The sequence below is a fragment of the Balaenoptera physalus genome (genome assembly GCF_965194825.1).
Source record: "Balaenoptera physalus genome assembly, chromosome: 2".
Taxonomy (NCBI): domain Eukaryota; kingdom Metazoa; phylum Chordata; class Mammalia; order Artiodactyla; family Balaenopteridae; genus Balaenoptera; species Balaenoptera physalus.
Window position 1 is genome coordinate 127,303,030 of NC_138883.1, and position 12,942 is coordinate 127,315,971.

The 12,942-nt window shown below is 44.2% G+C and overlaps 1 protein-coding gene across 2 annotated transcripts in view; it reads right to left on the minus strand.

Moving 5' to 3' along the window:
* GABRB3 (gamma-aminobutyric acid type A receptor subunit beta3) overlaps positions 1–12,942 on the minus strand; it is a 250,372-nt gene that overhangs the window by 80,083 nt on the left and 157,347 nt on the right. For both annotated transcript variants that reach the window (XM_082450222.1, XM_082450221.1), the window contains exon 4: positions 3,032–3,252. In XM_082450222.1, the coding sequence (XP_082306348.1) occupies positions 3,032–3,252 (221 nt within the window). The remainder of the gene's footprint in view (positions 1–3,031; positions 3,253–12,942) is intronic.

A 12,942-nucleotide genomic window follows, 5' to 3' on the forward strand; every position in this document is an offset into this window, starting at 1 on the left:
TACAACAGTAAAACAAGAGCAGAGGGAAGGTAGGGTTTGGGGCCAAGGGGAGGGTGGAGGTTGGCACTCATACTTTGTTATCAAAAAACACAATACATACAGTGTGCGTATGTGTATCTTGTGGAATATATATAAATGGTACTTCAGTTCACACAGAATGACATAGAATATGTATTTATATGAATTTAATAAAATTACCAGTATTTTGAAGCACTAATGTGCTTTTCGTCCAAAAATTCAAATTACTTCAAATTCAAATTAATCTCTATAGCTATGTGTGTTTTTTTTTTTAATCTGAAGGCAGAAATATCTAGAAGAGCCAATTTCAAAAGGAATTCAGGTGGCACAGTGTAGCTGATAAGCACATGTGGAATATGGTCTGTTATTTAGATTTCCTTTCTGACAGCTTGTCCAGGTCCAGATGGAAGAATTGTTTAAAAAATATGAGGCTCTTGGGACTTCCCTGGTGGTCCAGTGGTAAAGAATCTGCCTTCCAATGCAGGGAACGTGGGTACGATCCCTGGTCAGGGAACTAAGATCCCACACACCGTGGGGCAATTAAGCCCGCATACCACAACTACTGAACCTGAGTGCCTCAACTCGAGAACCCACATGCTACAAACTACAGAGCCCACGTGCTCTGAAGGCTGCACACCACAACTACAGAGCCCACATGCCCTGGAGCCCTTACACCACAACTAGAGAGTGAAAACCCGCATGCCACAACTAGACAGAAGCCCGTGCTGTGATGAAAGATCCTGCATGCCACAACTAAGACCCCATGCAGCCAAAAAGAAAAAAAGAAAAAAGAAAAAAAATGAGGTTCTAAATAAAGATCTAAGGGGTACATTGAGACTACATTTGAATAAAAACAGCTAGTGATTTAGAAATTCATTTACTGATTTAAGAGGCTGAGATGTATAATGAATGTAAATTTCATTAGAGAGATTCTTTTTTAGATTATTGTACAAAGTTTATTATTAAAAGTATCCCATAGCTTATTATTACATTATTATTTAACTTTTATATTAAAATTTACAGAGTATTAGCTAAGTTATAAAGATACAGTTTTAATCTCTTGGTTTCTCTTATTCTTGCCTGTTTTATGGTGTGAAATCCAACACTTTCAAGTGGAGTTTGGAAATTTATTTCAGTTCTTTCATTCATATTGTATCATTTTGTCTGCTATGGTCCAAATGTTTAAGTCCCTCCCCAAATTCATATTTGAATATTTGAACCCAAATGTGGTGGTATTGGGAGATGAGGGCTTAGCTCATGAGGGTGGAACCCCATGAATGGGATTAATTAGTGTTCTAGTAAAAGAGACCCTACAGAGCTTCCACCATGTGAAGACACAGTGAGAAGGCACCTGCCATGAATGAGGGCGTAGACCCTCCATGGACAGTAAGTCTGCCAGCACCTTGATCTTGGACTCCCAGCCTCCAGAGTGTGAGAAATAAGTGTCTGCTGTGGGTTTTTGCTACCGTGGCCCAAGCGGACTCAGATGCTATCCTAACAGAATGAAAGCTCTTTGTTTTAGACAAACTAACATACTCTAACTCTGGTGAGAAAATAAAGAATGCGAAGATAAAAAGGGAAAGAACCCAAATAGCAAGTTTTGTTTAAAAAGCCAAGAAGGCCTAGCCTAGTTTTTATTGCTATTTGCTTCCTTTTGCTTCACCCCCACTATGCACATGCACATACACACACAAACATACACACATTTCTAATCACTTTTTTGGGGTGGGTAGGTAAATGAAGGACATGACTCCTCATTTTATGCTCACATGGTCTCTGGATAATCTTTTGAACAACCAATTTTTGTACTTCTCAGAACTCCAGAACTTTTCAACCACATCTCTCACTTCCAGGAAAAAATACAAAATGCTGAAAACATCCCAAGGAAGCATCATCTAGACTTTTTTTAGAGTAACACCGTGGCTTAGTTGACACGTGCCACTTTTTTTCTCTTACAGTTAAAAAAGTCTGATTTTTGCTAAAATTCCAACTCTCATTCTATATGCTGCTGTTTTGAGGAAGTCACTTAACATTTTCCACTTAAGGCAATGTTAAATAATTCCCTTTACTCTCCTTGAAGCACTAATAGTCACAGTGGTGTGTATTTAAGCTTACATTGTTATGATTACTCTTTAGAACTGTTGGAGTCTCAGTTAAAGATTCACAGCATTTTGAGATAAACCTTTTCTCCAAGATATACACCTGTGCCCCACGCCAGACTGTCAGCCCCTCCTGGAAGGCCTCTGGGCACTTTCAGGCCAGGAGATCAAGAAAGACCCAGACATACTTACTCTAAAACAAAACAAAACAAAACAAAAACCAGTGCTAAATCAACACAAGAGACAAAGATTGCTAAGGCTGCCATTCAGTGAAAGTCAAAATCACTAACCACCAGCAGTGGTGGAGCATCACGGGAAGGCCTAGTGGTTTCCAGTGTAACCAGGGAAGCCCAGGGCCTCCTTAGGGTTCCAAACAGCAGTCTGGTTTCCCAATTCATGTGCTTTCATTATGAGACCTGGTGAGAGATGATTCTTACCAGGAAGCTTCACATTTACTCATTCCCATAAATATTGGTGGCACCACCTCATAAAGCTCCATGGAGACTATACTGTATGTCGGCATAATTAGACATTTTTTTCAACTCTGCAAATGGCTTTGGGAAACTTCACTGAAAGCCTCTGAAGTACCAGGGTGATGATATTAATTACAGGCCTTTGTGGCTATGATATGGGAAATCCACCCCAAGAGAATATGTGTTCTTAGATACGGCAGCCCAATTATATCAACTCAATCCGAGGAGGCTGTTTTTCACTTGTTTGATGTCTATTTATAGTAACAGTAATGCCCCAAGCCTTAGATTTATAAGATTTTTTTTCTGCAGAGCTCCAAGTGTTTCATGGGTGTCTCTTAACTTAATCTGAGGACATGGCCTCACTTACTGTAATCACCTCCAGTGAAAACTCAAGACCAACGCACCATGCAACCATGAGCCCAGCCCACAGGGCAGACAGACCTGAGCCCGTAGAGCACCGTCCCATCGGGGTGGAGGCGGATCATGCGGTTCTTCACTGTCACTCCATGCACAAATGACTTTTTGTCATTTAAGAAATATGTGTCAGGCACCCAGAGCTGGTCAGCCACTCGATTGTCCAGCGTGAGGTTGAGAGGGATCCCAGAATAGGCGAGCCTTTTATCTCTCCAGTATTGTTGAAAATACATGGTCAAGGTGTAATCCTGGGGAAAAAAAAAGAAAAGAAAAAAATGAGTTTGTGCTCAGCCGCAGGCCTGTTTCCTCCACAACTGGCCCAATTCAGGTTGGAATCCAGGAGCAATGGATGTTATTTTCAGATAGAGTTAGGAAGCAGTGGTTGCTTTCTTGTAAACACAAATACTAGTTTTAATAGGTGTACATCATGTCTATAAGTTCTCTGTTTTATTTAGGTAAGAAGCAGACTATACAAATTGGCATTTAAGAGATAACTTAGAAATAAAGGCCCCCAAAAAGTCATCATAAAATCAGGGTGCTGGCAGAGAACCTGTGTGCTGGCCTAGGTCCTCCTCCTCCCACCAGGCAAACCTAGGCCTGAGCCGCCCATGACAGGCCTGGCCTGGCTACAAATTCTCTGCAGTTAGATTCCTCCTCTCCTTCTGCCCTCCACACAGCTGTAAATAGAAAACCTCTGGAATAGAAACACCAGTTGGAGACACCATGACCTGTGGGGGGGTCTCTACACCTCATGCATCACATTTTCCTTTCCTTCTAGGTTGCCATTCTACACTACACAGCCATTTCTACACTAACTGGGACATGTCATCACCTCTAGAGGATGACATCTAGAGAAAATGGGACTAAAACCGGATGTGGGAAGAGGGAGCCAGGGGCAATGCAGCCCCACAGGCTTGCCAACAAAATAAGAAGCAAAATAGGCAGATGACCCCATGTTTTTGTTTTGCAGAGAAGTTAGTGCAGTAAGAAAGTGGGAAAAAAGACAAATCAGAGGCTGAGCATGGAAATTCTATTTTAAAATTTCTGTTCTTTTTAGCAATCACTGTTCAAGTCTAGAACGATCAGGTCTAAAAATCTGGTCATAGTCACTGGACATCCTAAACCCTGTCGTGGAAGGATACAAGCTGAAAATCCAAAGGTGAGGCGGTAAACCCTTCAACCAGGGAAGGAGAAATCACTGTTGTTACAGGCAGGAGCGCCTGAGCTCATGCACCGGCAGAGCATGTCTGCAACACCCTTGCTTTGCAGGCAGTGAGAGGCGGGATGACAAATCAGCTAAAGAATCCATCCCAGACAGGCAGACTCTTCTTGCTGCCTCACAGGGCGGTTCTCAGAGCTTGCTAACCCAATAACACCCATCTGTTACTGATTGCAAGAGTGCTGGGCACAGGAGCCTCCAAAATGACAAAGTACACTTGTGCTCCTCTCCAGGTGCTGTCACAGACAAGGAAGTGACAAAACCAATACATACTAAACAACTACAAACAAAAGAAGTTTTAAGCTATAGGGCCCATAAAAAATCAGAGAGAGAGGGAAGCAAAATATGCAAATAGCCTGGGGAGTCTATTGACATTTTATCTGCAACTTGAAGGAGAGGCAGCATTTGAGTGGATGAGAAGAAACGGGAATTTTTTCCTAGTCACCTACATGGCAGAGGTCTGTGCCTGGTGTTAACTGTGTGAAACCCCCTAGACACAAAAAAACCCCACCACCAATTAAAGATTCTCACAAAGCAGGTGGTATTGAAGATAGGCCTTGGTCAGCTAGACACGAAGTAGGGGCATGAAAAGTCATACAAAGACCGTTGTTTTTACTGAATTGATGAGAAACCCCAAGGAGTGCAGTTTTGCTGGAACTTGGTGTGCAAGAGGAGGAAAGTAAAGAGTTGTGGGCAAGGCAGGACCCTGTGGCAGTGACCATAAAGTGGAAACACTCAAACACCAGCTCCAAAGCCAATGAATACTGAAGGTTTCCAAGTAGCAAGTGACATAACCATGTGTATTGAACATGTAATTTATTTTCTGATTTCTCATGCTTTAATCTCTGGACCCTGGAGGGACTGCCTTCCCTCCCTCTAGCTCCTAGAGAGAGCAAACAACTCTGCCAAGCGCTGGATTGTACTTTTCATACGCAAACCAACCACCCCAGAGCTCATACCCCGAGCTGCCTTCTTTATTAGGTTCTCACACTCCAGGCCAGTGCCTCATTCCACATTCAGGTACCAGGCAACTAAGGATAGACTAGGTCCCAGGGCCTACTTTAATTATTCAAACTAGCCAATCCTAAGCCTGCTTACCCAGCCTGGCCATGCTCATTCTTTCCATGGAAGCTACAATAAAGGCTCACTCTCTGTGACCTGCCCTGGTGCTTCCCCAGGCATCCCCTCCACCATGGCATGGCATGCCCCCTTCTCCTGGGGTCTGTGGGTGACAAACTCTCTTTTCAATGACAGCTGTCTCCTGATCTGTTGGCCTTGCCATACCTGAATAGTAATAAGACTGTTTTAAACTCAAAGCTGTAGGTGAGGAAGATCAGTTTTGCAATGGTGAGTTCAATGGGTAAGACGGATGATGAGCAAAGGCCTCAATGAGTGGGAGAGCTTGTTGATAGGTGATGAGGGAGGACAGAGAAAAGCGGTACTGGTTAGGAAGTCACAGATAGTAGGCTTGATGTAGACCCTTGGGATGCAAACGGCCTGTAAAGTTCACAATCATGCCCCCCACATTACCATTAACTTAAGTTAATGCAGGTGATGCATTTTAACTGAAACATGCAAAGTTTTGGTGGCATAACAAGACAGAGATAAATTAGCAGGAGCAGCTAAAGGATTTTCAATTTAAATATAACCCTCCAAATTGCATTCTTATTGAAATAGAAGAGTTTCATCTTTCTCTCCTGGTTTCTAAGCTCTCATCCTACGCCTGAGTTGTGAAGTCTAGCACTGCTCTCCCATCTCCCTTCCAGCTGGCACTCACATGGGCTGCCATGAGGGTGGAGGCACTGCCATGTGTCAGTTGGCCCTGGGAACCCAGTTGTCATTCACAGTCTGCAAGCTCAGGATCAGGTTCTAATTTTGGATTCTGCTGCTCTCCACAGCATCAGCAGCACCTCTCAGTTTTGGTCTTGGGTGTTCGCTGAGTGACTTGAGTGGACTGCGGTAGGGGAGAGCTTAGGTAAAAGAGGGAGAAAAAGTAGTAGTACTTAAACCCAAATCTGCTGCATGGGCTGTGCCTCGGAAAGCAAGGGCATCATGAAATCAGTGGGACACTAGTCAATATCCCACTTCGTTCTCCTGCAGAGAAAGAAGAGGCAGATGTAGGAAAGGTGACTCTACAGGAACAAGCCCCCTCTGCTCTCTTGTGCAGTTGGGGGGCAGCTAATGGGAGACTGTGCCACTGGGGGGCCACGGCGCTGACTCCTGGGAGGGGTGGTGAGGAGCATCACACACACTACCAGCAGCAGCTAACGTAGGCTGGCAGCAAGTGCCAGGCCTCATGCTATATCATCTTATTTAAATACAAGGCAGAGATTACTGCTGTTCTCATTACCATCCCAATCAATGAAGAAAGAAAAATTTAGAGAGCTCAAACAATTTGCCTCCCCACCCCCCATCCCATTAAACACAAGTAACTGGGGGATGTGGGGTCTGAAGTTGAGGCCGCCTCCCTCCGGGAGCAGTTCTCAGCCTCACAGCTCTAGGGCGAGGTTCTATGCAGCCAAATAAACCAGCCTGGTGGGCGAGGTCTGCAAAGATGCCCCTGAGAGTGGAGGATGCAGCCACGTACAGTAACATATTTTTGAAGAGGAGTAATAAGAAATATGGCACCACCAAAGCCCCTCATCCTTGCAGACACTGAGCACAGCTACTCTGTAGACAGATGCCTTGTGAAGGTCTGTTTCCTCCAAGGAGTCCCAGACAAATTGCTGGTTTCCAGGTTTGGAGTGATGTGGCGGGGACCAAGGAACACAGCCATGAAGAGATGCAATCTGTATGGATTGGAGAGTCTGCCAGGGTTGGATTTGAGTCAGTCCTCAGAAAAAGAAGAGACCTTGAGACTGTAAAAGTTCCAGGAATCCACAGAGATCCAGATGGCAGTGGACTAGGGTAGAAAGCAGGAATCCTGTACTCCTCAGGGAACATAAGGTAGAAGTGTGGAAGTAAGGTTTTGGTCTTTGACCTTAGCACTGGAGGTGGACTCAGGTGCCGTCTGCATGGAAACTTGTTGGTATGAAAAGCAGCAGAGAGATGAGACAGGGCTGCGAGGGGTGGAGCCTCTAAAATAACAGCCAGGCAGAGGCCCTGTGCTGCTGGAGCTCGTGCTGGGGCACTAGACACCAAGATGAGACAGACGGGGTGCTGCTCACAGAATCAGCCACCACACCACCCAGTGCTGGTGAGCCCCAGGATAGCACAAAGGGAAGAAGAGGCAAAGAAGGGCGTGGCCCCATAGGGCCATCTTGAGCCTTCCTTGCCATCTTCCTTGGGCGTCATCCCCAAACACGGTGCAGCTGAGGGAGACTCGAGAGGGAAAGAAAGGGGACACGGCAGAGACCCTGAAGTGGCATTTCTCAAAGAAAGGGCTTTCGGGGGCTCCAAGGGTCATGGGGATTAGAGCCAGGCAGCATTGGTTTGATGGCGATGGTGAGCATCTCCATTCCTGGGCCTTTGTTGAGCTTACTGTGTCCCTTTCATCTTTTCTGCTCTGTGGCGTGATCCACCTGGGTACAGGGAGGAGTCTGCAGGTTCACGGCATGGTGAAAGGGACACCAGGTTGAGAGGAACTCGTGCTTGTCTCCTCCTTCCCCACCTCCACCTTTTGCAGGGAGACTGCAGCTCCAGGAGAGACAGTGGGGAGGAGCAGGGAGTATGGAGGAGAGGCATGGGGGAAGTGGGAGTCTGGGAGGAATGGGCAGGAGGGGGTAGTGGGCATTGGGAGCAGTGGGTGCTGGGGACCAGCAGGCCCCTCTCTGGTGCCAGGGGCTTACTTAGATTCGCACACACAAAGAAGACACAGTGGTCTCCATGCACTGATTCTTGGCTGTGGCACACCCAGCCATATCAGCACATCTAGACAGAGCATGTTGGCCGAAGAAAGAGCAGGTACCGGCCCAGAGATCAGGGTTTACAGAAACAGCAGCTGCCAGTAGGGCTGCAGTAACAGGGCCCTGTGTCCCAGAGAAGCAGAATCTCCTCTTTTGCAGGTGGGACCCCCATAACCTACACTCTGCACACCACCCCCACATTCTTCAGACCTGCTGCAGAATCTAGCTCACAAAGCTCCTTTGGTTATAATCTGATATCATTTGATTTTAGAAGACCATGCTTTGGGTGAGGGTTGAGATTTGTAGTACTTCAAGCATTTATAAAATACCCTCCTATAAATTAATTAATTGACATACTGGTTGTGTGTGCACGAATACTGACTCACACCCACTGTGTTAGCAGATGTGTCAACAGCCCTGGGCACCCTGAGAAGACCCGGCTTCCGGTTTAGGTGCAGATCCAACCATGGAATGGGGCTGGCACCAGGTACTTGGGAGGTCTTGAGTAAAAGTATTGATTTCCTAGGAGATGGGATTCACTGGAGAGCTGTCAGGCAGTGAGAGGGAAAATGCAAGCGTATCCTCATCCAGAATTCTCCAGGCCACTGAGAACTGGGAGCTTCTGGTGTATGATGCATAAACGTGAGTTATTCAGTTAGAATTGGTTTGAACTAAGATAGTTCATCAAAATCATTAGGTAAGATAAAATGCCTGGAACACCTCTCTCTCTCTCTCTCTCTCTCTCTTTCTCTCTCTCTGTATTATAAAAAGCTTATGATGAACTTGGAATCAGCATGAAGAAATATTCAGGAATTGTATTCAAAACAAAGAATCTTTCTTAAAAAGAATCTCACAAACAAAAGCATTCAATTAAAGGGCCATTTATTCCTGGGGCTTCTCTTAGGGATGGTAAAACTCTGATAACTAAATGAACTCAGGGCCCTCTCCACTCTCTCTCTCTGTTTACATGTGTGTATCAAATCAAACAGCATGAAACCCTGAAGTCCAGCTAGGCCTGTCCCTGAAGGCTTTACACTGCCTTCACAAAGGGACAGCAAATACAAGTAGGTGGGGTTCCATAAGCTTGAAAATCATTTGTTTAGAATTTGTGTCATATTTTCTCATTGAAAAAACATGACACAAGTGTTGCTAGGTTTTACGCCAGATTACAAAATTCCATTTCATGCAAAAGTCAGACGCCACAGTTTCTGTGTAAGACACCAGCCCAGCCCAGGGTCCCGTGGTTGGGAGCAAGTGGGCTGAGGTAGCAGAGGATGGGGCAGGGAGAGGCGAGGGGCAGGCAGGAAGTCTGAGGGGGCTGGGAACAGGCATTCAGGGGCCAAGCATTTATGCATAGGTGACTGTCCTTTTAAAATATCCTGAGAATATACGAACAGCAGTGGTAACAACAAATAACAACAAAATAAAACCTTTAGGTGTATAACTCAAGTAGCTCAAATAAATTTTAATAAGAGATAAACAATAACGTTTCTTCTTGCTTGTGGAAATTTGTTGGTATTTATCGCATTAAAATGACAAGAATACATATTCGAAAGTGGAAACACTGCTCATTATTCTGCAATTAGGTAATTGACTAGATTTCCTCAGCACAGGAAATGAAAAAATTTACTAACCCTGAGAAAGAAATGCAATCTCCAAGCCAAATTTAAATATTTAACTGCAGCTGTGAAAGCCACAGGACACCTGCATTTGCTTCTGGTTCAGCAAGTTTACGAGACAAAAACTCACAGGTAAGTTGTTCTCAGGTCAGGGAGGACAGAAAATTATTTTGAGAAGCTTATATAAGCCCTGGATGGTGGAGGCTTCCTTTGCAGGCATTTCTGCAACTAAAATTAGGCTGAGGGAATCTTGGCACTTCTGTTAACAAGATTTATTTAGACAATCCTAATCCATTCCTTTTAATGGCCTAAAAATGAGTATCCAACACTGCATCCATCTCCCCTCCCACAACAGACTTTGCTGGTACCTAGGTTTCCATTTGTTGAATCCATGTAGTTGGAACCCAGCAGAACCCTGCAGGCCACCCCCCTGCCAAACCAAGAACAAAGGCCCCTCCATGTCCCCTGCTTTTTGTTTGTAGAAAAACGTACATCTCCCAGGCCTCCCTGAGTCACAAAAGAGCAGGCTCAAGCAGTTAATGATCAGGACAATAGAGTCACAGAATCCTTCAGTTTCTGATGCACATTCCTGAGTCGTTGTACAGATACCATAATTGCCACCAGGGGGAACAAGCTAACTGCGTGATGACCAGACTGTAGCTATGACATAAGCTGCTCCATCTTGAGCAGTACTAAATCTATGGCTAGCACAATTCCAAGAACTGGCCTTAAGAGAATGGGATTAACATTATTGCTCATAATAATCTATATCTTTGTGGGCATCAAAATATTATAGCTTGTTCTGCCCATATATGTAAGCAGGCAACTAAAATTGTCAGTAAAGAGATTGTACAGACCCGTGTCTCGACATCCTCCACTCTAAGAATATAGCACCCTATGTCAGCATGAAGAAGTTACAGAAGGCAGACCTTCATCCCTAATCCCATAGAAATGGAATGATGTCTGACAAGTGTAAGCAGCTCTTTTGCTCCTTTCCTGTTTGCCCATTTCTGTTTCCCTCAGGCCTTAATTATAAAAATGAGATCACTAGGTAACATTTAACCTAACTCATGATTTTGCTCTATTGAAGGTACACAATGCCTTGCCTAATCTGTTGATTACTTTCCTGGATTAAATGAAGTAAGAATGAAGAACTAAGTAGTTAAAGAATGACTGACTCTTTACGCCCAGCTTCCCCCTTAGCAAATTTGCAGGCGGACCACGTGGGCAAGACAGCTTCCACAGGAAAATCAGAGGTCAGCAGCTCTGCACACAGTGGAAAAATGATGAAGAATCTGACCTCCTAACTTAATGATTAACTGTGATTGTTTCCCCTTTTTACCTTTAAAAATTGTCATGACTGAGCAGAATGTTTGGAGTTGGTCTCAGAACATGAGTCCACCTTCTCCCCAGACTGCTGGCTTTTCTGATTAAAGCAACTTTCCTTTCTACCAACACTTGCCTCTCAATTATTGGCTTTTGAGTGGCGACCATCCGAACCTGAGTTTGGTAACATGGTGATCTATGAGAATAAAGCAGGACCACCTCCTTCTGATCCCCTCTCCTCCTCCCTCCCTCTGCCTCAAGCCTTCACTGAGTATCTACTACAGGCCAAGAACCTTGCTGGGTGCTATGGACCCAGAGATGAGGAGGATATCATTTGTACATTTAAGTAGCTCACATTCTGTTGGGGTATTCATCAAATCAAGTAAAACTAAAGTGATTAAGAGAAGGCGCTTTGCACTCAAACATGCCCAAATCTCAAGTCTACCTCCTGTTGGCTGGGCAAAGGTGGGTGAGCCTTTTCACTATAAGCCCATTTACCCATCTGGGAAGTCTGCCTGTCACACACTCTGAAGTGATTAGCATCACAGAGGGCTCACATGAGGAGCCAAGAAATGTACAACAATGCAAAAGAAGTGTATATTTAAGGAATATCTACTAAGTCTGTAGCTGGCAGGGGAGGAAGCTGGTGTGCAAATGCAGAGGAAGATTGCTGAGGCTTTCTGGTCTTCATATAGCTATTATACCTGCCGAAAGGCTCATAGTCTCTAATTTTTATTCATCCACTTAAATGCTAAATATATTTAGAATATGAACTAGTTACCTCTGCATGAAATCTGGATGGGCTGCTGAAAATAGTTACAAGTTCCCCAGTCCTCTATAGCCATCTGAAAAACTGGCATAGGACATAAATTATTTTGAAAATTTGGCTTTCTTTTCATGTATGAAAAGATACCATAGCTATTTTTCTGGAGTCCAGTAAGTTTGAAATGCAAAATGATTATACTGACCTACATTCAAAGGACAAAAAACTATGTAGTATCAGAAAAAATCGAGAATTCAACCTAAACAAATGAGAACCAGGAAAATTTAAGAGAGATGTCCTTGGCTAAATAAATCTCCAGCAGGGGCTAGTTTGCAGGAGGTGGTGCAGCAGGACACTTTAGACCACCGGGTCAGCTTCTTGCCCTGTGCCTTACCTGGAAAAGTTACCTAATTGCTCTGAGCCTCAGCAACCTCATGTGGAAAAATGAAACTAAAAATGCTCATTTTACAAAAGTGCTCTAACAATTAATTGAGCTAACAAAGCTTAACACAGTGCTTGACTCATAATAGGCATTTGGAAAATTATACATTCTCTTCCCTCACCCTAGAGCAGCGCCAGTCATCCTCCCAAAAGTCCCCCAGCACCTGATGAAAAAGGATCCTCTTTATCAGGTGGGCCCCCAGCCCAATGCTCCATGCCAAGTACACGCCAAACTCTTAAAAAAAAAAAAAAAAAGAAACCTACTGTTCTCTATTATCCCAAGATGCCAGAAAGAAAGACTCAGCCTAATACTTTGGTGTAGAATTCTCAGCACCACCTGAAGCAGTCCTCACTCTTTGCTTCTAAAATCCCAAGTTCCATCTTCTACTCAGTATCCAAATGCAAAAGATGCAAGATTGTTTCCTGAAATGTATCAGGTTACTAGATTTTTCCATAAAACATTTTTTCTGCTGTGAAATATGTTGAAATTACAAATTTAAATTAAACACAAATTTGTAAAACAGCTACAGCACTAATAAAAATACCAAACCAGTCACCCTGCCAGGCCTGATCTGCTGTGGCTAATCTGACCTTCAGGTGCTCCAGGGCTTACCTCCCACCTACCCCTCCCCATTTTATGATCAATTGACCCCTCTGTATACAAAGAGCATTTCGCTAAGTGCCCCTGCACAGCCCCCTTTAACTGTAAAATTGATTCTCCCAAA